The 22,309-nt window shown below is 47.5% G+C and overlaps 10 protein-coding genes across 10 annotated transcripts; 5 read left to right on the top strand and 5 right to left on the bottom strand.

Annotated features, from left to right (window-relative positions):
• Positions 1 to 404: 404 nt before the first annotated feature.
• Positions 405 to 2,516, bottom strand: TRUGW13939_07213 (uncharacterized protein; the record flags this gene model as incomplete). Its single annotated transcript, XM_035490355.1, has 5 exons — positions 405 to 413; positions 470 to 1,093; positions 1,149 to 1,667; positions 1,718 to 2,315; positions 2,365 to 2,516. The coding sequence occupies 5 exons, from the start codon at positions 2,514 to 2,516 to the stop codon at positions 405 to 407; spliced, it is 1,902 nt and encodes a 633-aa protein (XP_035346248.1).
• Positions 2,517 to 2,827: 311 nt separating this feature from the next.
• On the top strand, positions 2,828 to 4,926 carry TRUGW13939_07212 (uncharacterized protein; the record flags this gene model as incomplete). Its single annotated transcript, XM_035490354.1, has 5 exons — positions 2,828 to 3,379; positions 3,947 to 4,117; positions 4,169 to 4,320; positions 4,457 to 4,608; positions 4,664 to 4,926. The coding sequence occupies 5 exons, from the start codon at positions 2,828 to 2,830 to the stop codon at positions 4,924 to 4,926; spliced, it is 1,290 nt and encodes a 429-aa protein (XP_035346247.1).
• Positions 4,927 to 5,110: 184 nt separating this feature from the next.
• On the bottom strand, positions 5,111 to 6,474 carry TRUGW13939_07211 (uncharacterized protein; the record flags this gene model as incomplete). The annotated part of the gene is made up of 4 exons (XM_035490353.1): positions 5,111 to 5,955; positions 6,011 to 6,070; positions 6,144 to 6,174; positions 6,262 to 6,474. The coding sequence occupies 4 exons, from the start codon at positions 6,472 to 6,474 to the stop codon at positions 5,111 to 5,113; spliced, it is 1,149 nt and encodes a 382-aa protein (XP_035346246.1).
• Positions 6,475 to 6,804: 330 nt separating this feature from the next.
• TRUGW13939_07210 (uncharacterized protein) lies at positions 6,805 to 8,608 on the top strand (the record flags this gene model as incomplete). Its single annotated transcript, XM_035490352.1, has 3 exons — positions 6,805 to 6,957; positions 7,021 to 7,223; positions 7,567 to 8,608. The coding sequence occupies 3 exons, from the start codon at positions 6,805 to 6,807 to the stop codon at positions 8,606 to 8,608; spliced, it is 1,398 nt and encodes a 465-aa protein (XP_035346245.1).
• A 118-nt stretch (positions 8,609 to 8,726) lies between these two features.
• On the bottom strand, positions 8,727 to 9,706 carry TRUGW13939_07209 (uncharacterized protein; the record flags this gene model as incomplete). The annotated part of the gene is made up of 3 exons (XM_035490351.1): positions 8,727 to 9,152; positions 9,209 to 9,426; positions 9,484 to 9,706. 3 exons carry the CDS (start codon positions 9,704 to 9,706, stop codon positions 8,727 to 8,729), a joined length of 867 nt encoding a protein of 288 aa, XP_035346244.1.
• A 1,153-nt stretch (positions 9,707 to 10,859) lies between these two features.
• On the top strand, positions 10,860 to 11,255 carry TRUGW13939_07208 (uncharacterized protein; the record flags this gene model as incomplete). The annotated part of the gene is made up of 2 exons (XM_035490350.1): positions 10,860 to 10,880; positions 10,935 to 11,255. 2 exons carry the CDS (start codon positions 10,860 to 10,862, stop codon positions 11,253 to 11,255), a joined length of 342 nt encoding a protein of 113 aa, XP_035346243.1.
• Positions 11,256 to 11,358: 103 nt separating this feature from the next.
• Positions 11,359 to 12,566, top strand: TRUGW13939_07207 (uncharacterized protein; the record flags this gene model as incomplete). Its single annotated transcript, XM_035490349.1, has 4 exons — positions 11,359 to 11,391; positions 11,550 to 11,656; positions 11,723 to 12,283; positions 12,359 to 12,566. The coding sequence occupies 4 exons, from the start codon at positions 11,359 to 11,361 to the stop codon at positions 12,564 to 12,566; spliced, it is 909 nt and encodes a 302-aa protein (XP_035346242.1).
• Positions 12,567 to 13,213: 647 nt separating this feature from the next.
• On the top strand, positions 13,214 to 14,146 carry TRUGW13939_07206 (uncharacterized protein; the record flags this gene model as incomplete). Its single annotated transcript, XM_035490348.1, has 1 exon — positions 13,214 to 14,146. One exon carries the CDS (start codon positions 13,214 to 13,216, stop codon positions 14,144 to 14,146), a length of 933 nt encoding a protein of 310 aa, XP_035346241.1.
• A 1,010-nt stretch (positions 14,147 to 15,156) lies between these two features.
• Positions 15,157 to 16,119, bottom strand: TRUGW13939_07205 (uncharacterized protein; the record flags this gene model as incomplete). Its single annotated transcript, XM_035490347.1, has 1 exon — positions 15,157 to 16,119. One exon carries the CDS (start codon positions 16,117 to 16,119, stop codon positions 15,157 to 15,159), a length of 963 nt encoding a protein of 320 aa, XP_035346240.1.
• Positions 16,120 to 17,939: 1,820 nt separating this feature from the next.
• TRUGW13939_07204 (uncharacterized protein) lies at positions 17,940 to 21,940 on the bottom strand (the record flags this gene model as incomplete). Its single annotated transcript, XM_035490346.1, has 6 exons — positions 17,940 to 17,979; positions 18,390 to 18,654; positions 18,713 to 19,038; positions 19,106 to 19,198; positions 19,270 to 19,386; positions 20,508 to 21,940. Coding segments are annotated over 6 exons (2,274 nt in total), but the record flags the coding sequence as incomplete, so codon positions are not given.
• Positions 21,941 to 22,309: the final 369 nt, after the last annotated feature.

Below are 22,309 nucleotides of genomic sequence, written 5' to 3'. Positions count from 1 at the left end.
TGTATTTCCTGAATGACAGTGCAACTTGGGTTTTGATTGAGATGTAAGAAATATTGAACGTTTCTGGGCATTAAATAGTTTTTCATTGGCTCCTGTGGGTGGCGAGGTGCGGCCGCACCTGTATTCTAGATAGCCGTAATAGGACGTCGAAATCCCACTCCGAATACGTGCATGGCCTGGATGAATCAATTAATCAATTAAATATTTACTTTACTTGATGTATATACACTAGTACATCAAACCGCATAACTCCGCCTTGGCTCCGTCTTGTTGAACCGGGGGCGGCCGCATCAAGCTCCACTCTAGAAAGCTAATTTGGACAGTCGCAGTTAGAACTTAGTATTATATTCTCTATCTGAAAATATAATTAAATTCTTTATATAATTAATAAGAAAGAAGTTATTTCATTCAGGCTATTCATGTTAAACCTGAACCTAACCTATAACGTTGTACTCGGCCAATTAAATACCTGTTGCTCATCCAGATACATAGAAGAGTCGATGAACTGAAGGTCCGGAAGGGGCTGGTCTAGCAGTTCCTGCAGAAGAGGTTCCGAAAGCGCTGTTCCAGCGGTCATATAATCATCCATTATAGATGAAGCCTCCTCCAAACTACCTGCGTTGAGACTCGAGCTGGTCGTTGAATCCTTGGGTATTGCAGTCGCATTCCCATCATGAACGCTCAGACGCGTCTTTGCGGTTTCCATCAGGCTCATGGCAGCTTCAATGTGCTGGTAGAACTCAGCAGCAGCATAGTTACCACCGTCCCGTAGTTGCTCAAGAAAGCAGGTCGCTATTTCAAATTGCTCTTCATCGATCTGGCGGTCCTTGCTCCCGAGTAGGGTTGAGATGCCTAGGACAGTCGTGGCTGAGAACAGATATTGGGTGTAGAAGAAGTCGAAAATCATAAAGGTGCCGTTCATCCAGCTGTCAACCAAAAGGCGACAAGAATGCCGAGCACAACGAATACACGTCTCTGATAAAGCAACAGCAGAGGCTGGAACATTTGCCTCAGTGTCGGGCTGCTGTTCGCGGGCTTCGAGATGTGCGCGGAGGACATGGAGTAGTATTGGGCGAGTGGCGAGAATAGCGAGCTGATAATCTTGTTAGAAATAGACCGACAAGGGGGGATGCCAGCAAGGAACGCACCTGATTGAATAAGAGATGCAGAGACCTGCCTCGAGGATCCAACTCGCCTTCATCTGGCGCATCGATCTGGAGAGAGGGTGGGAGGTCTTTCAACCAACGCCGAAGATCGCTAAAGGCATCTTGAACCCGGTGCGATAAAGATGGCGTGTCTGCCTTATGACCGTATATTGAATAGATGATCCGTCCGGATAGTTGGGCAAGCTCTATTCGAGCAATGGAATATGCACGATCCGGAAAGTCCATTGAAGCGTTATCATCTAGGCCTACAGGGTTTGACGGGAGATCCACCTCGATCTCATCGCCTCGAATGGCAGCTGGATATCCAAGCTTCGCTGCCCACATACGGTCGAGAGTGTAGGCTGTCCAACAAATACGATTTCGGTGCTCACGCTCGCCCGCATCGCTCATCTGAGTCTCAGGGACGTTGAGGTGCAGCCCCATGATGGTAGCTAGTCGCACAGCGGAGCCAGCTAAACTGTACGCAGCATGTCGTCGGTTGAGGAAGAGCGAGTATACAGACTAGGGAGAGGGTCAGTCAATCGAGCCACGTAAAGGGAAGAGGAACAAACCAGGAGGAGCTGGATCTCGACCATGTCGACACTCGGCCTTTCGCTCACGATGCGGAGAATGTTCATTGCTTTACAAAAGTAATGGAGACCGGGGAATCCTCTTTCCAATGCCGAGTGCCTGGTCGTGTATATCTCGCCGATTGCAAACACGGCCCAAAGTTTACTCTTCGACAGCAATCCGGTCTGCGAATGATTTTGAATGGTGCGTTCAAGTTCCTGGGAAATCGAGCTGCGCCGTATAATATGATAGCAGCGACCAATGCCATTTAGCGCTGCTCGGACAAGAAGGTGTGCACGAGCAGGGGTCGGCCATGGACATTCCGCATCCGACAAGGCTAGCAGCTGCTCATCGCTGGGAAAGTTGACTCGAGGAAGATGCCCATGTTGGGCATTTGACATGGCCTGTCGCCATCGTGTGGCAAACGCCGAGTCTGAGGCTTCGGCGACTAATATGGGGGTGTGAAGGGAGTCTGCGTTAACAAACCATGGGACTTCAGCGAGGACAGGGCATTGTGCCAGTACAGCGGTCTCTTCGTTTGGGGGCCGTGATGAGGACCTGCGCAGTCGTTGGTTCTCTGAAACGAGATCCTCGATATATCTAGAGGGCAGTTTAGTGAAGGCCCCAAAGAGACAAGAAAGTGACTCACTGCTCGGAGACTTTAACTAGACGAGCTTTGCGAGGATAGACGCATTCTGATGTTTTATCTGCCTGGAGACAACCACTGCAGGGCATCCCCCCGGAGCATTTGACCTTTCTTGCATGGCACCTGCGACAGCTAGGTCGATTAGCGGTGACCATGGGAAGGGAAAAGAGACACCTTACGCGATACTCTTCGAAATTCTAGTTCGTGCTCTATCGGGCATCATTGCTTTCTCTCGTGCCAGTGTAGTGCGTTGTGATCGGAGTGGGCGACGTCGGCGTATGTGGCGAGTGGGCCGACTTTTCGCATTCTTGGTTCGGTGTGACTTGGTAATTTGGCCGCAGTCGTCTCGGGGCTTGAGCTCAACTTGCCGATGTAAAAGACTGAGTGAGCTTGTTCTCCAAGAAATCTCTACTTAAAGCCAACTCTTATAAAATAATTCTCATTCATATTACTGTCCTACATCAGAATGGCGCTTTTATACACAAAAATCCCGCTCCAAGTCCAGGGCGTGAACCTCAGCCTCTCTACAATGCACAACCTCAACGCCAATCCTCCGATCTTGTTTCTACACGGCTTCGGTTCTTGCAAAGAGGATCTGGCCGACATCATTTTAAAGCCGGCCCTGCAGCAGTATGGCCTTCTCGCGTACGACGCGCCAGGCTGTGGTCACTCCCATAGCGATAACCTCTATGCCATTGATATCCCCTTCTTAGTCGCGACTGCATCGGCCGTGCTTTCGCACTTCAAAATCGACAAATTCCATATCATGGGCCATTCTATGGGCGGGCTCACGGCTCTTCTCCTTGTCCACCAGCATCGTGACCGAGTCTTGAGCTTCATCGACATCAAAGGCAATCTGGCACCGGAGGACTGCTTCCTGAGCCGGCAAATCTTCGACTTCCCGTCCGATAATCCAGAGGCATTCCTGGATGAGTTTATTGTCCGCACGCGAGAGACAAAGTCTTTCTCCAGCCCATTGTATGCCAGTACCTTGCGCGCGCGGGTACAAGCTGGCGTGGTGCGTCCGATCTTCGAGTCCATAGTGCGGTTATGTGACACCGAAGACTTACTCGGGGTGTTCTTGAGCCTGCACTGTCCTAGAATGTTTATGTATGGGGAGGAGAACTCCGGGTTATCGTATCTACGGCGATTGAAGAATGAGGGCGTAGAATTGGCGCAAATTCCGGAGAGCGGCCATTTCCCTATGTATTCCAACCCGGTCGAGATGTGGCGCCGCATTGCCACTTTTTTGAATAAACAGACGATATAATATATTTCTAGAGAAAGAACATAGGAAGCAATTGATAGATCTCACATCTCGACAAATCAATAAAGTTAAGAGGAAAGAAGTTATATCATTATGGACTCGTAGTACCTCGGCTTTTTCGTCTCCGAGGAAGTAAAAGGCTTTCAGAGTATCTGTTGAATGCTTATTTTGCCGAAAGTATTCGGCCATCCAAGTCGTACTGGGTACCAGGTATAAGTTGACATGAAAGACTCGGTTTTCATTTAGAAGAGATACATCCAAGGCAGGGTAGAGTCCCAGTGGGCTTCTTCACTTGGGGATAACTTAACAGAATAATAGTCTCCCCCGCCAAGTACATTTGTATTGTACCCAACAGCCATGATGAGCTTGCTCTACAACCCACAACTACGCCTGCTTAATGCACTCCGAGCTAACGGGAAACCCATCATGACCTTCCTAGGTCTTCCATCGTTTCGGACAGCTCAGGTGGTAGCACAGACCGGAGTTGATGTATTTTTTTTTTTCGCACCTGCATTCCTCCTAATGCTAACAGGAGTACAGGGAGTGATCATCGATTGTGAGCATGGTCATATCAGCGATGACTCCATGCACAGTGCCATTGCTGCCATCGCTGCTCTGGGAGTCTCGCCGCTTGTCCGTCTGAGAATGACGCACTCATACTTGGTAAAAAGAGCATTGGATGCAGGTGGACAGTGAGTACGTGTGCCCACTAAACCAGCCAGCTCCACTAGTGACAATGATATAACACCAGCGGCATAATTGTTCCTCAGATGAATACTGCCGAAGAAGCAAGAAATGTTGTTTCTTATGCAAAATTCCCCCCGCAAGGCTTGCGTGGGCAGGGTTCCGGTTTTCCAGCCAAGGCATCGACCTCCCAACATACTTGAAAACCGCCAATGAAACGCTTATTACCTGTGTTCAGATTGAGTCGAAAGACGGGGTCAAGAATGCAGACGCCATCTGTGCCGTGGCTGGTGTCGGTAAGTGACCGATTGACACGTGAATCCTAGCCTTGGTATGCTAAAACAAAGCAAGATATGGTTTTTATCGGGCCAAACGACCTTGCCTTGTCGGTCCTTGGGTATGTCCCTGCGAAGGGCGATGAGCCTGAATTCGTCAATGCCATTGAAACGATCGTGACGGCTGCTAGGAAGCACGGTAAATGGGTTGGCAGATTGTCAGACAATGGGGCTTCGGCCAAAGAACACCTGAAGAGTTTCGACACGGCGGCGATGAGTTATGACATTCGAGCCATTCAAAACTGGTACCGATCTGAGTTGCAAGTTGCGCGCTTGTGATCTATCATGGAGAAGACAGAGGATTCTATATCAGAATAGCTTCTATAAATATTTAGAAACTCAATATATTACTGTACATGTATAATTGATAACGATTGGTAGCATTTAATGAGGGAAGAAACACCTTGAATACATGTAAACTAGCGTGACAGTACATATATATATAGAAGCCCCTTCTATACCATCAATGATTCTTGACCTTGCGCTGCAGCGTGGGGTAACCGAGTTTTTGTCTCGTTTCACTAATGGAGACGCCAGCACTGATCAACTCCCGAATATCGTCTTCGCTCTTTTCGATCTTTTGTGCAAGCTCCGCAACCTCACGGGCTTGATCTCGAGGAACAAATACCACGCCATTTGCATCCGCTACAACGATGTCGCGAGGCCGAACATGGGCTTTCCCAATGCCAATAGTTTCGTTGACAGCCCCTACTTGAACCCGATCCTTACCGGTCCGCATCCAACGCCCCGCGGTGAAGACTGGATATCCATCATTGAGAGCACGGCTTACATCGCGGCAGACTCCGTCAATCACCGTGCCAGCAATGCCGCGTAAGCCGGTGTACTGGGTCATGATATCGCCCCAAACAGTACAGTCGGTGCGTCCGCCATTATCGATGACTACGACATCGCCGGCAGCAACGTCGTCGATGAAGTCACCAACGCTTCCTGGCGGGTTACTGGCAGGGATGTAGCGGACAGTGAAGGCCGGCCCGATGGTCACCTTGCTGTAGTTTGCAAGGGGCATGATATCGAACGCCTGACCAGGGATGCCAAGTTTATCAAGTGCGTCAGAGACTGCAGGTGTGTCTAAGCCAGCGAATAACGCTGACAGCTCCTGATCCTCCGGACACGCTTCTTTGGAACTGACAGCAGTCGCCGGAGAAGATGTCTTTGGGTGACTGGCTTCAAATTTTGAGTCATACATGACCTCAGACACCGGCTTGCCGTCTCGAACGTCCTGGACCATCACGGCCTGACGGCGGCCAATGCGCTCTGCCAACTCCACAACGTCTTCGATGCGGTTTCCTGGGATGAAAACAGTTCCACATCAATCGGCGATCACGTAGTCATCCTGACTGACCGTGACACCACCTCGCACCCGCAGCTCTGAGCCGGACTCGAGCTGCACGATCCGCGTGCGCTAATCATCGTCACTCCACGGCCGTAGACGGGATATCCAATGTCGCGGCTGCCGTCGATGTCTCGACTCATACCATCGATGATGGTGCCGCGAATGCCTTTGATCTAAGAGACATTAGCGAGTATGTCTCCCCAGCAGGAGACGCCGTCAGTACCACCGGCGACGACGAGAATCCGGTCGTCCGTCGTTACCGCGTCCACGACTGGGGTGAGGAGATGGACTGAGGGGGCAGCATTGTGTTTGATGCCCACCTTGACTGTACTCGCGCGTCCAACAATTTTCAGGCAGTCCCACAGTGGCTGGAGGCCGTAGGTGGCTCCTTTAAGCTGCAGGAAGTCCAGGGCATCCGATACGGTGTTTGTGTCAAGCACCGACAGGCGCTCAAGAATTCCTCGTTGACTCATCACGTGGACTGTGGTAATTAAGAGGAAATAATTAACAATCAGACATGAATACTACCTTGCTTGAGTTATATGTATTGATTAGTGTGATTAAGATCGGTAAAGGTTCACAGCTTCCTCGGTGAAAACGATCAAGACGCCGAAGACGACTACATAGTTTTCGGTAATGCTTGGCCAGCTTATTCCATCGCCTTGCCTGGCTCAAAAACACATGTATGTGGCAGCAGTCAAAATATTCAGCGTCAAGTCCGTCCTCGAATCCAGTGCACGTGTGATATCCCACTACAGCCATCTTCAACAGCACTAGTCCCAAAGATAATATTAGTTTCGAACATGGCGAACCAGTACCTTGGTCTTCCGATTAAGCCCTCTGATGCTGCGTTCGGTCTGATGGCCAATTTTGACGCAGACTCTCATCCAAACAAAGTATCTCTCATTGCCGGGGCGTATCGCGACGAAAGGGGAAAGCCCTGGATCCTGCCCAGCGTAAGAAAGGTATAAAATCTGCGACAGAATACGGGATTAGGGTTAGGGTTAACTCATTCCCAGGCGAAGGAGCGACTCGGCGAAACCACGCACGAATACCTGGGCATAGCAGGCTCGCCAGTCTTCATCGACCTGGCGAAGGATCTCCTCTTCGGACCTCTCGCGGCCAGTTTGAAGGGTGATAACGTGGCTTCGATCCAAACCGTCTCCGGTACAAGTGCAAATCACCTGGCGGCCACGTTCCTGGCGCTTAGTTTTAGAAGACGGTATTTCCCCTGTAGAGTGATATGAAAATAAGTTATTAAAAATATACTGGCTGACTAATCTAAAATATGCAATCTTTATGCACTATTATGGGTAATTTGGGTACCCGCGAGAAAATTTTGAAAACCTATGGGCGGGTTTATGAAATGTAAAACCCGCGATGGGTACAAAAAATGAAAACCCGCCCCAAAGCCGCGTTTGGCGAGGTCTAAGGTCCGAGCTGCCTGCATGTCACGTTCCCCCGCTATGTAGACTGTAGTTAGTATCAATTGTTGTACTCGGATTCTTTCTTCCACCAACACACCACACATGTACCGCCAATATGTCGTTCCAAATGTTCGATAGCGCTATCACGGTCAACGTCGATAGAACACCCCTCTTCCTGGACGAGGCCACCCTGGCTCTCTACAATCGAGCTATCAACGACCCATCCAGCTTGACCGATGCAGAACGAAGAACCATCACTAACCGTCCGCCACCAGAAGAAGAAGATTCTCTCTGCCGAGCTGCCTGTGGCCTAAGTTTTTCCGAGTTAATCACAAAAGCCATTCAAAATTCCGATTCTCTTACGTATAAAGAGGGCCATCTCGTGACAGCCGGTGTGGTCCCGAACCAGGCTGGAAGATTGCTGGATGAGCGCGTGAGGCTCAGCCCCGAAGAACGAGACCTTTTGCACAGAGCAAATGCAGCAGCTACCACAGAGCACTTGAAAACCGCCAAGGAGAATGCCCAAACTGTCAACGGCAGGCGCCTCGATGCGAAATCCGCCGCTATGAAGGCCTGCACCAATGATGATTTGCGCAACATCCGGTACGCCTTGCAAGTGCCGTGGCAACAGCACGTCCTAGATCTCACTGAGACTTCTGTCTGTGGACTTGTCATTTATTTCTTGGAAATTCCAGAGACGGCTCCGTTTAGAGAGGAAATTAAAACCGCCATTTACCACGGGTTGTATTTATATCCAAATTTAACGAACGACGCCACTGTGGATAAGTTCACTCTCCACTGGGAGGTCTATGATACTGACCCCGCCTCTCTTCCGAGTCAGTTTTTGTCCTCTAGGAACGAGTTCCCCTCTGGTCTACGCCTGGATTCATTTCTTTACATCGACCAAGAATCATTAAATTCGCGCAATACACCGCGGCCGTTTGTCTGGCTGTGGGAACCCTCAAACGAGACCACAAAGCCACTCAAAGTGGATATAAAACAGATTTGCCCAACGCTATATGCACGACTGATTCAGCGAGACCTTGACACAGACAGAGCAAAGACTTGGCCATATCGCCACACATCGCAGTTGGAAGACCTTCATCGAGCAGCAAGTTTCTCGAGGAATGCAAATTGGGAACAGGATTGGATTTGGCCGCCTCCTGCTCGGTACATGTAACCTCTTTATGACCTTTTTTTTTTTCGAAAAAGACTTGCGATTGCATACATATAATCATAAATCACCTTTTTGTCTACGGAGCTATATAATAACCCGGTATCCCTGACCATAAGACTTTCTAAAGCCCAACACAGACATAGTAATTCGGCCACAACCCACTACAGTCATCCCCCACAGCCGGATTATACGAATAAAACTGATCCAGTGTGATCTGGTAGCTCGTAGCTATATCATAGCATCCATCACCGGACTGCACTAGATAAAATGTCTTGCATCCAGAGACCATTCCTGCCTGAGTTGGCGTAGGAGTACCATTAGGAGCTGTAGTCGTGGTGGTGGTGGTTGTCGGAGCCACCGTTGAAGTGCTAGAAAAGACTCCCACGCAGACATAATAGTTAGGATACAGCCCCGAGCAGTCTCCATTGAGAGCAGGGTTCCACGAGTAAAAATCCGATAGAGCAATGTCATTCGCAGCAGCGAGGTCATAGCAGCCGTCGTCGGGCTGGACAAGATAGAATTTATCGCAGTTTGATGTCATTCCAGTCTGCAATTGTTTCTCTATTAGCATCCTGGTAATCTGAGGGAAAAAAGAAGATATACCTGTATGGGTAATGGCGTGGGTTCACCGTTTGGCCCCGTACTAGTGGCCTGTTGTGTGCTTGTAGTTGATGTCACAGAAATTACGGTGGTAGTGACTGTCGCCGTAGGGACATTCAATTGAGCACAGTATTGGTATCCTTGTTTTAGTTGACAGTCGCTTGGACTATCGGGGTCGTAAGATAAAGATGGGTTCCAAGATACAAAGTCATCAACGTCCTCTGCCGTTTGTTCAGTATCAAAAACATGTAACTATTTTCAGATTTTTTTTATCTTACCGTCGTAGAAGCCCGCCACAACATAACATGAATTTATTGTCGAAGTATTACGCGATGTGGCATAATATTGGGTATATGTTGAACAGTTGGAAAGTGTCCCTGGAGCCAGGGGTAGACTCGTTGGTTGAGTGGCATTGGTGGTGTATGTAGGAAATGTCCAAGCAGTGTCTGTGGTGGTTGCACCCGTGTATATACAGCTCTGAGGAACTGGAATAGTTGTCATACACGGATTCGTGTTTCCTCTAGAACAATATTACTCTTGTATTAGCATGATCATAGGAAAGGAAAGCGGACTGGACAAACCCATAGCCAGAATACGTAGCAATATTACCAACAGCTTCGGCGCAGTATGAGTAATTCTTGAATAAATTCGAGCAATTTGAGCTATTGATCTCGGGATTCTGGGCCAAGAGTAAGTTCGACTCTCTAATGCATCAAAAAAAAAACATCTGCAGAGGCCGCCAACATTACATACCAAAAAGTAAAAATCGTTTAGACTGATCCCCATCATCACCGTAACGGAGCTGCATGTGTCTCCGGGGACCACCTCATAGTATTTTGCGCATCGGACATTAGTCCCGCTTACCACATTCGAAGGGATTGGTCTGGGGCAATGGTTAACAGCAGGGTCATTTTATGTGAATCGTTAAAAAAAAAAAAAACGTACGCTATAGTAGGTGTGGTCGATGCCGTCGTGGTTACTTCCGACCCTCCGGCGTCCCCCGGTGCACTTTGAATCACTGTCAGTATAAATTTGATCAAATCAAAAAAGAAAAGAAAACGCAGAAAGAGAGAGAGAGAGAGAGAGAACATGTTTACTGCCTCAAAAACCTTACCTTATGCAGAGCTGTGTACCGTTAATCGCGTCCAAATTGCTACAGTCTCGATTAATATCCGGATTCCAGGAAACAAGCTGCGTCACTGTGAAAGTAGAATTATATGCCTGGCTGATACCATAGCAGGTATCGTTTACATGATAATCGGAGGGCTGATGTCATCTCGCTAAGGAGACGAGTTACTTCTTTCATGTCATGCGGTTTTATTCAGTTCGGCGCACAAAATGAGTGAAGGAAGAATATAATTATATAGTAAAAATATCTTACTTTAGATCTTACTCTATATTTTATTTTATATCTCAGGACACACTATAGTAAAGAAAAAAGATCCGCTTAAATATAGAACGCTATCCTGATGACTAACTGAATCTAATCCAAATATAGACTAGCTTAATTATGGATCTTGCATTAGATCCCGGCATCATGCATACGTTAGTGCACACTCTCAATCTTGAAACTTGTTGCAGCCTCTAGGCTATCACATATCACATTTGACATCTACATCTAACTCGCCCGCGAGAAGATCGTACTGCCTCCATTATGGCTGATCCTAACTCTTCGGTAAGCCTTCAAGGCACGATGTCTCCTGCGTACCGTGCTAACAGTACGCCATAGATGAATCCCTCGCCGACCCCGCCGCCTGGGTGGTCAATGGACCCAAAGGACCTTGATTACGAGGATGACTGGGTTGCGGAAGACGGCTGTGGGACTATGCTTGCGGCTAAATATAAGCTTGAGAGATGCACCCCGATTATGATCAGATTGGATCCACACAACGACGTGGTGTTATTTGAGAGTGGAGGGAAATTCTATCTCTATAGTCAGATGACTGGGGCTTTCAGTCAGATTATTGTCCCCGACACTTTGGATGAGATAATTGCTGTCATGAAGGGAGAGAGAAGGCGTAAAAATCTTGTGCAGAAGGCGATCACATGACTGATGGAAACGCACCTGCTGTATTTGAAAAGTTCAATGAGACTCGGAATTCCCAAAGTCCCTTGAGAGTGGTTCTTATTTGTTGTCAATTTGAAAAATGAACATGTCGCAACCAACTGTCCCTCCATTGCCCCAGGTGATTGGACCAGCAGCCCCAGTGGCTTTCGTCGAGCGGATCCTACCTGCATTTAACGGCCAACTGCAGCCAAGAGCAGCGTATTCCTGGGGGCGGAATCAGGCAATTCAGTCCAGTAGTGAACGCAATAGAGCAATTCAAATTAACAAAATCTACAGATATTTAATTTTCTCCAACTGGCCGCCCAGAATCCCACACAATACGGAGGAAATGCTGCAGATGCCCCGGAGTTGACAAGAATTCTACAAGAAATACGAGACTTAAGGTAAAAAAATGATATGCTATTCATATCCAGATCGTTTACTGATGGGTTCCATTCTTTTATGGATAGTATTCCTAATGGGGCCCAACACAGCGCTCAAGGCCTTGAGCCTTATCAAAGCATTGCCCGCGCCAATAACCCTACTTGGAATGCACGCCCAGACTTACGCCCAAAGATATCAAAGTTTCGGATAGTCAAACATACCCACTGGGGCAAAGCCTATTGGAGCCCGGTTGACCTCCTTGGCCTGTTCTTTTCAAGACTAGAGCCAGCGCCTCTAGGTGCAACTGTGCGAACATTTTTTCTACCAATGACAGCACTATTTGGTCGTTGGGCCTTTCAACTTGTCGGGCATTATGCCGGAATGCAAAGTTGTATGTGGAAAATCCAAGACAACGGTCCAGCTCAATTTTTCCTTGGTGCATCCATTGTGGGATACGATGCAGATATACCTACCTGCGGAAACTGGCGCCGGGTCATCCAAAAGGCCAGATATTCCTTACTTCCAAATGAGTCCCTCTTTTTACGAGACTGGTCGTTTGCCAACTCGCCACATGGACCGATCCACCCAAAGGACGATTACCCATTGGGGAACTGTGCGGAGCTATACCCATACCTCCACCTCCTTAGGTAAGGACGAATGATCATTCTACTTCAACTGCCTGAGCATTGAGTCTTTTACTTATATCATATGATCTACTATAGAGGTGTTGACGAAAGCAACAAGAATGTGTACGGCATTGCATTGAAGAAAAAGGGAGTTCGCTCACCTTCATACAATGACACTCTCCAAGGAAGTGTATGGCAAAATGTTCAATGGCCTTGCGTCAAGTGCCGAGAACTGATCCATATCCAGGAGGGTGTGCTTGCAAATTTTGCTCCATATGCTGGATCAAAAGGAGCCCCCCCATAAGTATTCTCCTGTTAGCAGTGGCAACTGTGGTAAGAACTATGTGGAAGGAGGTTATGAAATGACTTCAAAGTTTATCAAATACTAGTCATAATATCAATATTGGCTTCATGATATAATTCAGAAGCACCTGTAACTAAATATACAGTTTAGATACGCTAGTATCAAATCAAACACTTCATCCAGTCTGTTGACCCAAAAAGCCTCTGTGAATTAGTAGCCGATTGACACATAAACTAGGCTGTCTCAAACCGCACAATAATTGTCCTTCAATCTTTTTACACACTGAACCGCTGGCAAACTAGACGACAAGATCTAGTACGGAGTACACTAGACTAAGCGTGATGATTAGTTGTTAAATACAAAGGAATTGTTCGGGGAATTTCATTTAATAACAAGGTATCAGGCGGTATTAAAAGAGAAAAGGGATCGACTAATAAATAGAAGTTATTGATACATAACACAATACATAAATTCCTACCAATAAGATTTATGAGTTTGTAGCCACCGAATTTTCTCTCGTTCACTAGACTTGACCGATTCTGCCTCTTCTTTCCGTCACCCTCTCAACTTTTCTCTCTATCCATCTACGCACATTCAGATTGCCTCTCAGTCTCGTTGAAAACAGTTTGTTACGCCAGCGTGTCACCATGGGTCGTCATCGCCGTCAGAAACGTGATAGCGATAGCGTTGAGAAAATAATGATGAAAGGTGACGACATAGCGAAGAGAATCAGATCATTCTCCAAAGGGAATCCTGAGCGATTTGAACAGCTGGTCAAAGAATCCACAAGTCAGGTAGCCGGTCAGCAACAGACCAAGTGCCAAACCAAAAACAAGACCAAATCAAAGTCGAAATCGCTGCGCACACCGAAGCAGCCCGAATTTGAACTCCAAAAGGGCATGTCTGACTACGATGGAAATGTTTACGCAGAGGCCCCTGGATTTGCCTTCTTGAAATCTCAGTACAAGTTTTTTGTGACAGGAGATCTCCCCTTTGAAATTCCTACGATTCCTCCGAAGCCGATGAAATCTAATGCGACAGTAGATCTGGTCTCAACTCAAATTGTGGGAGTCGTCGAGGGAAACTGCGCGCCAATGCTCGACGATAACACGAAGCAGATGGCTGCTGGGCAATTCGTTCGCATACGTGCTAAGAAAACCTTAGATGTGTTCCAATTCGACTATGTGTTGGCTAGTACCGGGGAAATAGTCAACCGTGCCTTCGTCAGTTTGGCAGGCTGCACTGAGGAGGATCTGGCCGCCTTAGCCAAAAAAATGTATGAGAATTATATCATCGATAGGGACAATCGTCAGCACGACTATGATCGTCGGTACTGTATCTGGATGAAGGGCCTCCGTGACTGGGAATGGTCCATGTTTCTTCTTGCCCAGAGGTTCGCCGGATCGGTCACTTGGTCGCCGGGGGCGATAAAATCGCAGATTCTCGCTGCTGTAAGCAAGGATGAGGTTTTATTTCCGTGGAACAATGAGAGCGATCCCCACCCAGAGGTCTTCTACGCAGCAACTGTAGACAATGCACATCTCTGGGTCCATCACAAGAGATACGAGAACGTGGATTGATCGGGCTTGGATCAGAGAAAGGATTGGCTCTTTAGCGATTCTTATTCGGTGTTTAGATTGATGACAAGACGTGTGAGGATAGGATCTATTTTCAAAAGACTGGCATCTTGTAATGTTGCGTGGGTCTCATGTGCGTTAGGTTTTTAGTTCATATTAATTTCAAATGTTAACATTTGCATGGTAACCAAATCAGAATGTATAACATAACCAACAACAAGATCGAGGTCATATTTGAATAGAATCTCGGGATTCTCAGGTAAATTTATCCGTATCTATTTTCCGACTGGGTTTCCTTTCTTGAACTGGCTTCCTCTTCTAATCAGACCATTGCTTTCTCTGTTGGACTGGGTTCCTTTTTATTCCTAGGCTGGTGCTTTCTTTTATTGGGCTAGGATTTGTTTTATCAGACTGTTGTTTGGTTTTTTATCGGACTAGGATGTATTTTATTAGACAATATATCTTTTTGAATTATATTACATTTATATTTTATATTAGACTCAAATGCCACGTATTCTTCAGATGATATGAAATTTTCAAAATTAGGCATGCATTTACTTGTTTAAAAAGCATATCTACGGTGGACAGTTAGAAAGAATTGGACAAAAGTCCTTTTTTACTGTAAGCCCCTTATAATCCTACCTAAAATCCTTATTGCCACTATATTTATAAAAAAAAACAAAAAGTATATTATTAGAAGTAAGAATTTTATAAAGGATTTACAGTAAAAAGGACTTTTGTCCAATTCTTTCTAACTGTCCGCTATAATACTTTTAAGGGGCTTATAGTAAAAAAGGACTTTTGTCCAATTCTTTCTAACCGTCCGCCGTAATATCGTTCTGGTTTGATTCAAAGTATGATAAGAAGCGTATCTAAAGAGACCAAAGATGGTTGAGTCATCATGTGACTGCGTTCCGATTTAGTCCCAATTGGGACTAGATCGGAATTAAAACCTAGATTAGGAGATAACTAACGGTGCGAAAAACATAAATTGGGCCTGGATCCGAAACTCATCAGAACTCGTGCCTTGGGTGGTGAGCCCACGAACGGTTCTTGTCGGTCGTCGAAGCATAAAAGTGACCGGGATGTCGTTCAATCTCCTCTCCAGCAGGCAAAAGCACTTCTTCCTTGAAGGAAGCGGCCAAGATTTTTGCCTTATTCGCATTGGGGGACCATGTGATGGCTTCGGCGTGCTTCTGGGCCAGTAGGAACATCTCCCATTCCCACCCACGCATCTCCTTCAACCAAGCATTGAACTGCGTATCGTAGTCTTTCTTGCGGCGGACCTTGTCTTCAGTGTAGTTGTCCCATATGGCCTTTGCGAGATCACTAACACTGGATTTAGTCCAGTTGCCCCCGAGAATGACGTGCTCACTGCTCACGATTTTTCTCGATTGGGCTAGAACGAAATCATACCCTTGGCCATTGGACTTGGCCCGGATACGGACCAACTGGCTGGCGCAAATTTGTTTTGTTTTGGAATCCTCAATCGGACTCGCATTCGAGTTCACCACACCAACAATCTCAGAGGAAACAACATCGATAAGTTCCGGCTTCATAGGTTTGGACGGAATTGGAGGAATCGTAAACGGCAGTTCGCACCAAAAGTAGCGATATTCATCTCTGGTGTAGATGGATCCAGGGGCGTCGTGATAGATATTTCCAGCGTTGTCTGACATGCCCTTGATCATTTTGAAATCAGGCTTTCCTTCTCCGAGCGACTTAGATTTCTTTTTCTTCGACTTCTTTTTCGGTGGAGGGGTACGTTCATCCTCAGTCTTCTCCTCATTCGAGTCAGCCCCCTGCTCCGTACGCATATCCTCCAAAATCTGCTTGAAGAGATCTGGATGAGATGTTGCCAGTTCGCGGATCTTCTCCTCCTCCTCGTCTAGCTGGTGCTGTTGGATGCCAGCCTCCTCACTGGTCCGCTTTTTGCCTTTCTTCTTGTACTTCTTCTTGTCACGACCCTTTCCCATTGTGTCTTGTGTAGCGATTTCCTTCGATGAAAACAGCGAGGAATGGGTGAGAAGAGATAATCAAGAAAAGCGGTTTGGAACTGAGGGAGGTTCGAGATGAGATGAGCTTCGAGATGTGAAGAGTTGCGAGGTGAAAGGAGTTGCGAGGTGAAAGGAGGTGCGAGGTGGGAGGAGGTGCGAGGTGGGAGGAGGTGCGGTGAGATGCGATGCCCTGTCAGCTGAGAGTAGAATGCGAGGCGAGTGGCCGGTGATTTAGGCTCATGTGGCCTAAATTTTATGATTAACACTGGTTATTTTATAAATCTGTCTAATACTTTCTTGAGCTGCTGTGGTCCTCTACTTTGTTTGGCCATGGCGTTATACGTATTTTGTATGCCAAAGACAGTTTCAACTAGTATTCTGATTGATGTTACAAATAGTGTTGGTCTTGCATTTCTTGGTATGTGCATCGCAATTATGTCTACACCGAGTACTGCTGAATGGTCTCAAAGAAATTTATCTTTGTATTGATATCATGCAAATTTACAGCCAATTAGAGAGTTATCACTGTGATCAAGGTTCCCACCCACAGTTTTTGGTCACGAGGTGCAGCTCCTCACCGATATTAGGCAGGTTTCTTCAACTCACCTCCCCCCTCTCAGCTGTTCTGCTTCTCGTCTTCAACGCTGTGAACAAATGCTGGCGCCAGTGGTAAACCATAGATCGACTACACAAGGGATCAAAGGCCTTTTGGTGCAGCTAATTTCATGGATTCTAATTATTCACTTAAAAGTTCATTCAGCTAATCGATACTGATCTGCTACATGGTACCTAGGTAGCTAGGAATTCTGTCCCGGAACATAATCGGGCGGCCCATCTCGCTAAGGAGGCGTGGTGATTCTGCTTGAAGTTACTCCTTGGCCGTGAACTTATTGTAGTTAGTTAGAGGTATATGTAACGATGCTTTCGTGATAATTCCACATCTTATATATTACAGATTGCCATGGATTTTCATCGCAACTGCCGGTGTATCGACTGCATCTGTAGTCATCTTAATTAAACAGGCTGTAACTGTAGTAGACCACCAGGATCACAGCCGTCCGATAGAAGTCAAGAAAATCTGAAGGAAAAGAAGGTTAAAAAGATACTTCACACACTCTCTCTCAGGTTTCCACCTGGTATTACCAGTAAAAAAGTGTGATTTTCACCAGGTATAGAAAACTGACTGTCAATTCTTCGGGTGTTGTAGTTAATGGGAGACATCCAGAGCCACCACTCATAGTAGCGTTTTGGCCATGGCATATCAGGGTGAAAAGTTATAGGTAAAAAAAAGTAGGAACTAGATTAAAAAAAAATAAAAAATAAAAAAAATATGCGATCTCCTCAATAGTTTAGATTATTTACAGCCAAACAGGCTAGGATGCTCAGTGAGCAGCCTTAGAACTCCGTATGCTCCCTGAGCTTCTCCCAGAGCTGCCACAAACCCCCTCTGGGAGAGCCTATGAGCCTGTTCTATGAGCGGATCCCTGAGTGATCGATCCCCAAGCCAAGCTGAGCATAAAGCAGCATGACACTGAGCCCCCTTAGTGCCGCACATTGCTTTTTTATCTATGTAAAAATTGGCATTTGTTTTTCACATACAGCGTACGTATCTACAACTATTTGTAACAAATGACATTTATTTCACGACCAACTCGAAAATGCCCCTTTCTAACTACATAGTAACCTTTCTAAACTTTAAAAAAACCATGTACATGTCTATATGCGTACGTACTACCTAATAATACAGCCCACAAGATTATAGCTTCTCCTGTCTTTGCAATGCAATGCAATAAATAATATTAATCTGACGAGATCAACGGTGCTTCGATTTCAGCGCATCTAGATCCTTTTTCGTCAATATCTTGACGCTATCCCGAGATAGCAGGTAATGCAGCCCGGACCACACCGTCGTAAGCGCAACAAGATATCTATTACCGTTAGCAACAAAACCACCAAAAAAAAAAAAAAAATAAGAGATGGGTTGGGTGAGCGAGAGCAAAAAACATACAACAGCTGGGATTCGCTGGTGGTCACCCACCCAACTACTAACCAGCCGGCGTGTGGCTTAAGTACGGCTGAGCGGACGGGAAGCCCTGTTTTCCACACCCTATGGTCGTATGTGATAGGGACATGAGAAAATATGGCTTATACCGGGCCGGTCGGGCGTTCCGTCCAGCAAGGATGAGAAGAACGAAAGAAAAAAAAAAAACGAATAAAGGAAAAGGGACAAAGAAAACAGGTGAGCTTACTGTAATCCAATCAACCCATCATGCAACCCCCAAGCACCTGCCAGCCACGCAGGCACCACTGGCATTGCCATTGACGTGCCCACGAGCAACAGCTGCAGCGCCGTGTTTGCTTTGGAGATGGTGGTAGGCTTGACCTCGGCCGAGGGCAGCGAGAAATCCCAGTATCGGGCCATGGTTTTTGGCGGTGGTAGCGAGACCCAACGGTAGTAGATGGCGGAAATGCTGAGACCGACGTCTCGACCGAGAATCAAGGCGGCTAGCCATGCTAGAAGACACGTGTGAGCAATACGAACATATAGAGAGAGAAAGTAGGATAAATATACCAGGCATCGACCCGTTCAACGCAAGACACACGACGCTAATCGTCATCAGCAGCTTGTCAGCCGCCGGATCGATGATGGTGCCGACAACCGTCTGCAGATTGTAGCGGCGCGCAATGTATCCGTCAACCAGATCTGTGATTCCCGCATACGCAAACAGAGATAATGCTGCTGCGTGGTGGTTATGCACGAGCAAGTACCCCACCGCTGGGGCAGCGAGCAGCCGCGAGAACGTCAGCAGGTTTGGAACTGTGTAGATGTTCTCGTGCACCACGGGGCCTGGCAGTTTGGATAATAGGCTAGGCTTCTTTTTGTCACCATTTTCAGTCCTTTTGCGAGTTGAGTTGGGTTAGTTTGCTTTTGAAATCTGGGACTCAAAGAAAACTGGAAACATACTTTCCAGGCGTCTGCCCTTCAGGCGGATTTGAGCTTCCACTCCATCGCTTTTGCCCAGTACTCCCTGCAAATCTGAATTGACCCGACTGACCCCTGAAAAACCTCGTCAGCAAAAAAACTCAACCTGCCTATCCAATCTCAACTTCTACCCAAAGAAAACGCACCTCTTCAACGACGTGCAAAAACCAAACTCCCGCCTCGACCCAACCACTCCATTCCGTGAGGAAAGTCCACTAGTACTAGTCAAATACGACGTCGTGTTGAATAGCTGCTGCTGCCGTCTATACACAAAAGAAGACACGCTGCGGTTTGACGCGCATGATGATGATGATGATGATAATGGCTGAACCAGCCTTGTGAGCGGTCTCATTGGGTCCTTTCCCTCCTCGGGTTGGTTTGTACTAATCTCTGGCTGCTTCTCTGGCTCAAGAGTGATAATTGAAGGGACGAGTAGACTGCTGCTACCCTAAACCCTAGAAGAGCAAGGCGGCGTCTTCAATCGCAGATGCAGATTGCCGATTATCGATTATCGATATGGATGTACAAATATGGCTGATATATCTTTTTCCTTCTTTTCCTTAGAAGAGGTCGATTATTTCCTAAATAAGACACGTCTCTCCACGTAATTTTTGGCAAAAGTTGGCGATGATAAAAAAAAAATTGTTGTCGTTTTTAGACTCAAGTCTGGTCTGGACGCATCGTTATAGGCTACGCGTTGCGAAGGTGTGTTAGTCCGCCCGCTAAGCCTAGTTCATGCATGACGCACACGTGATCTCCTGCCATTTACGTTTCATAGTTCATTTCGAAAGTTTCTTTTTTAACTTTAATAGCATACTTTTATTTCACCGAATAAAAGTGTATTCTCGTTGATTCTCTATATGAGACAAGGACAGCTTCAGCTGATATCATTCGATAAACCATGGCTTTGGCGTAACAAAATAGCCCCCTCTTGATAGTCGCATCACAAGAAATACCCAATCATTGCGCCGCCATCCGGAAAAACACGCTCAGAAATCACATAACAATAGATATTAGAATATAGAAACAACACAGATCAAACAGCCTCTCCAAAAAAGAATAATTCCGACAGACCAGTCGTGGTTCATAACACATCATCATTTGACGGGAGAATAGAAAAACACCACCGAAAAAGAAAAAAAAAACCAAAAAAAAAAACAAGACAAGCCACCGTGAAAACACCCGCATAACCGTAAAAACACTCAAGTACAACGGATTGTCCAACTGCCGCCCGATGCGTTTTATGACCCCGAGAAAGGAAACCGAGAAAAGGCAAAAGCAAAACAAGATACCACAACACCTTAACCAAGACGGTGAAACAATCAAAGGCTAGGGATATAAACCAATTTGAGCAGCCGAAAAAAAAAAAATCAAGGCCGCTCACATCCCCGGCTGAGCTGGAGCGGCAGTCGTCCAGGCAGACATGGGTTGAGCGGTTGGATAATTGGAATGAGCTACACCAGGGTAGTAGCTCTGCCGGTCTGCGCTACCGGTATAATAGGAAGAAATCGTCGCTGTATCTCGACGCGGGATTGTCGGGTCAAACGAGGCGGCCGCAATATTTCGTTGTTCAAGGGACTGAGTCGAGGCATTATCCAATTGCCCCGGTAAGTTATAGGTGCCTCGGGAATATGAGTTGGCTGTCGGAGACGGGTCGTTGGGAGGCGATAGGTCCGTGGTCAAACTGCGAGACGGAATCGAAGCATTTCGGTAAATGCTGGGGCTGCTGGTCTGGTGTGACCGATTCCGATCCAACGAATTCGGGAGTCCCGTTGTGTTTAGAGCAGGGGGGAGAGTGGTTGGGAGGTGATTCTGGCTCATAGAATCAAAAGCTGATCCGTACGGGTTCGTACGGAAGGAGGAATGGTCTGTGTCAGGCTTGAGACCCATGTGTGAGGAGTTGGAGGGAGAAGGTAGGTATGGATTGGAGGAGGTTTGAGGAGGGAGGGGTCCGCTCGGATAAGCTGAGATTGACCCGGTTTGAGAGGGATGGGATGCATATGTGGAACTATGCATGTAGTAGTCGGGGTGGGGATTTGGCATCCCATACGCAGACGGCGTCACGAGGGCTGGGCGGTATCCATACAGCGCCTGTGAGGGATCATGAGGGCTCTCCAGGCCAGTGTCCACATCATCAATGGGGGCGCGGAAACTTTGCTTCGTTGTCAGCTCGCCACGGGGCCGAACAAAACGCAACTCTTCGTGCATGGATGGCGGGCTCAAAATGCCTTTCAAGACGTCCTCGACGCTGTAGTAGGACACTAGATGATGGGTGACGCCCGACACAGTGACGCTCATTGTCTTCTTCACCAAGCCGGAATCTTTGAAGCCGTAAGAATCGACGAGGGAGCCGACCAGAGCGCGTTCAACGTCAGACTGCGCTGGGCGGTCCCCGAAGGCGGACGACGGGGTGGTGGGCGAGTAGGCCTGGCCGTTGCTTTCTGGGCGAGCATAAGGCTCACCGGGACGAGCGGGCTGGCCGGGACGGCGATTGCCTTTCTTCATGGCACGTTTCTTCTCGCCGGGCGGGAAGGGCTTGTCGAGCTCGCGGTAGACGAGGAAATTGCCGAGGATACGGCTGGGGCTCCAGGTGACGCCGTCGGTCCATCGTTTGATGCCGGAAGAGTTCTCTTCGTAGATGAAAACACTGCCGCTGCGCACGAGATGACTGCGCTCTCGATCGTGAGGTCGTCGCGGCACATGGTGTAACACGCCGGTGAGACAGGCTTCGAAGAGGATCAAGGCATCCTGGGTGGTCGCGACGTAGCCATGGTAAGTCGGCTCCAGCACGGCTGCGGCGCCGTTGACCATGTCGACGACTGCAAAAGAAAAGCAAGGGGGGGGGTTCAAAAAAAGAAAAGGTCGAAATTTTGGAGAGAGAGTTGTCGTCCGAGGAACGGTGAACCGGAGCAGGCCACGTGCTTCTTGTAACCCGGGGACAGAGGGCGCAACAATAAGCGAGCTGACTGGGGTCGAGAAAGCAAAAGCACAGGCGGGAGTTCGGATGCGAAGCTTAAATTTTCGGACTGGTCAGAGTTGTGGGCTGCGATCTAATTGCCTTGTTGGGACAAAAAGGGCGATTCGCGCGGTGAGGGAGAGCTGCAGCTGCACGATAATAAGAGGTGGTGGTGGCGGTCGTGGTAGTGGTGGTAGTAGTAGTATCACGACGGAAGACGAACAATGACG

Source organism: Talaromyces rugulosus, chromosome IV (assembly GCF_013368755.1).
Source record: "Talaromyces rugulosus chromosome IV, complete sequence".
In the NCBI taxonomy this organism is placed as follows: Eukaryota; Fungi; Ascomycota; class Eurotiomycetes; order Eurotiales; family Trichocomaceae; genus Talaromyces; species Talaromyces rugulosus.
This window is presented reverse-complemented; position numbering and strand designations above follow the sequence as displayed.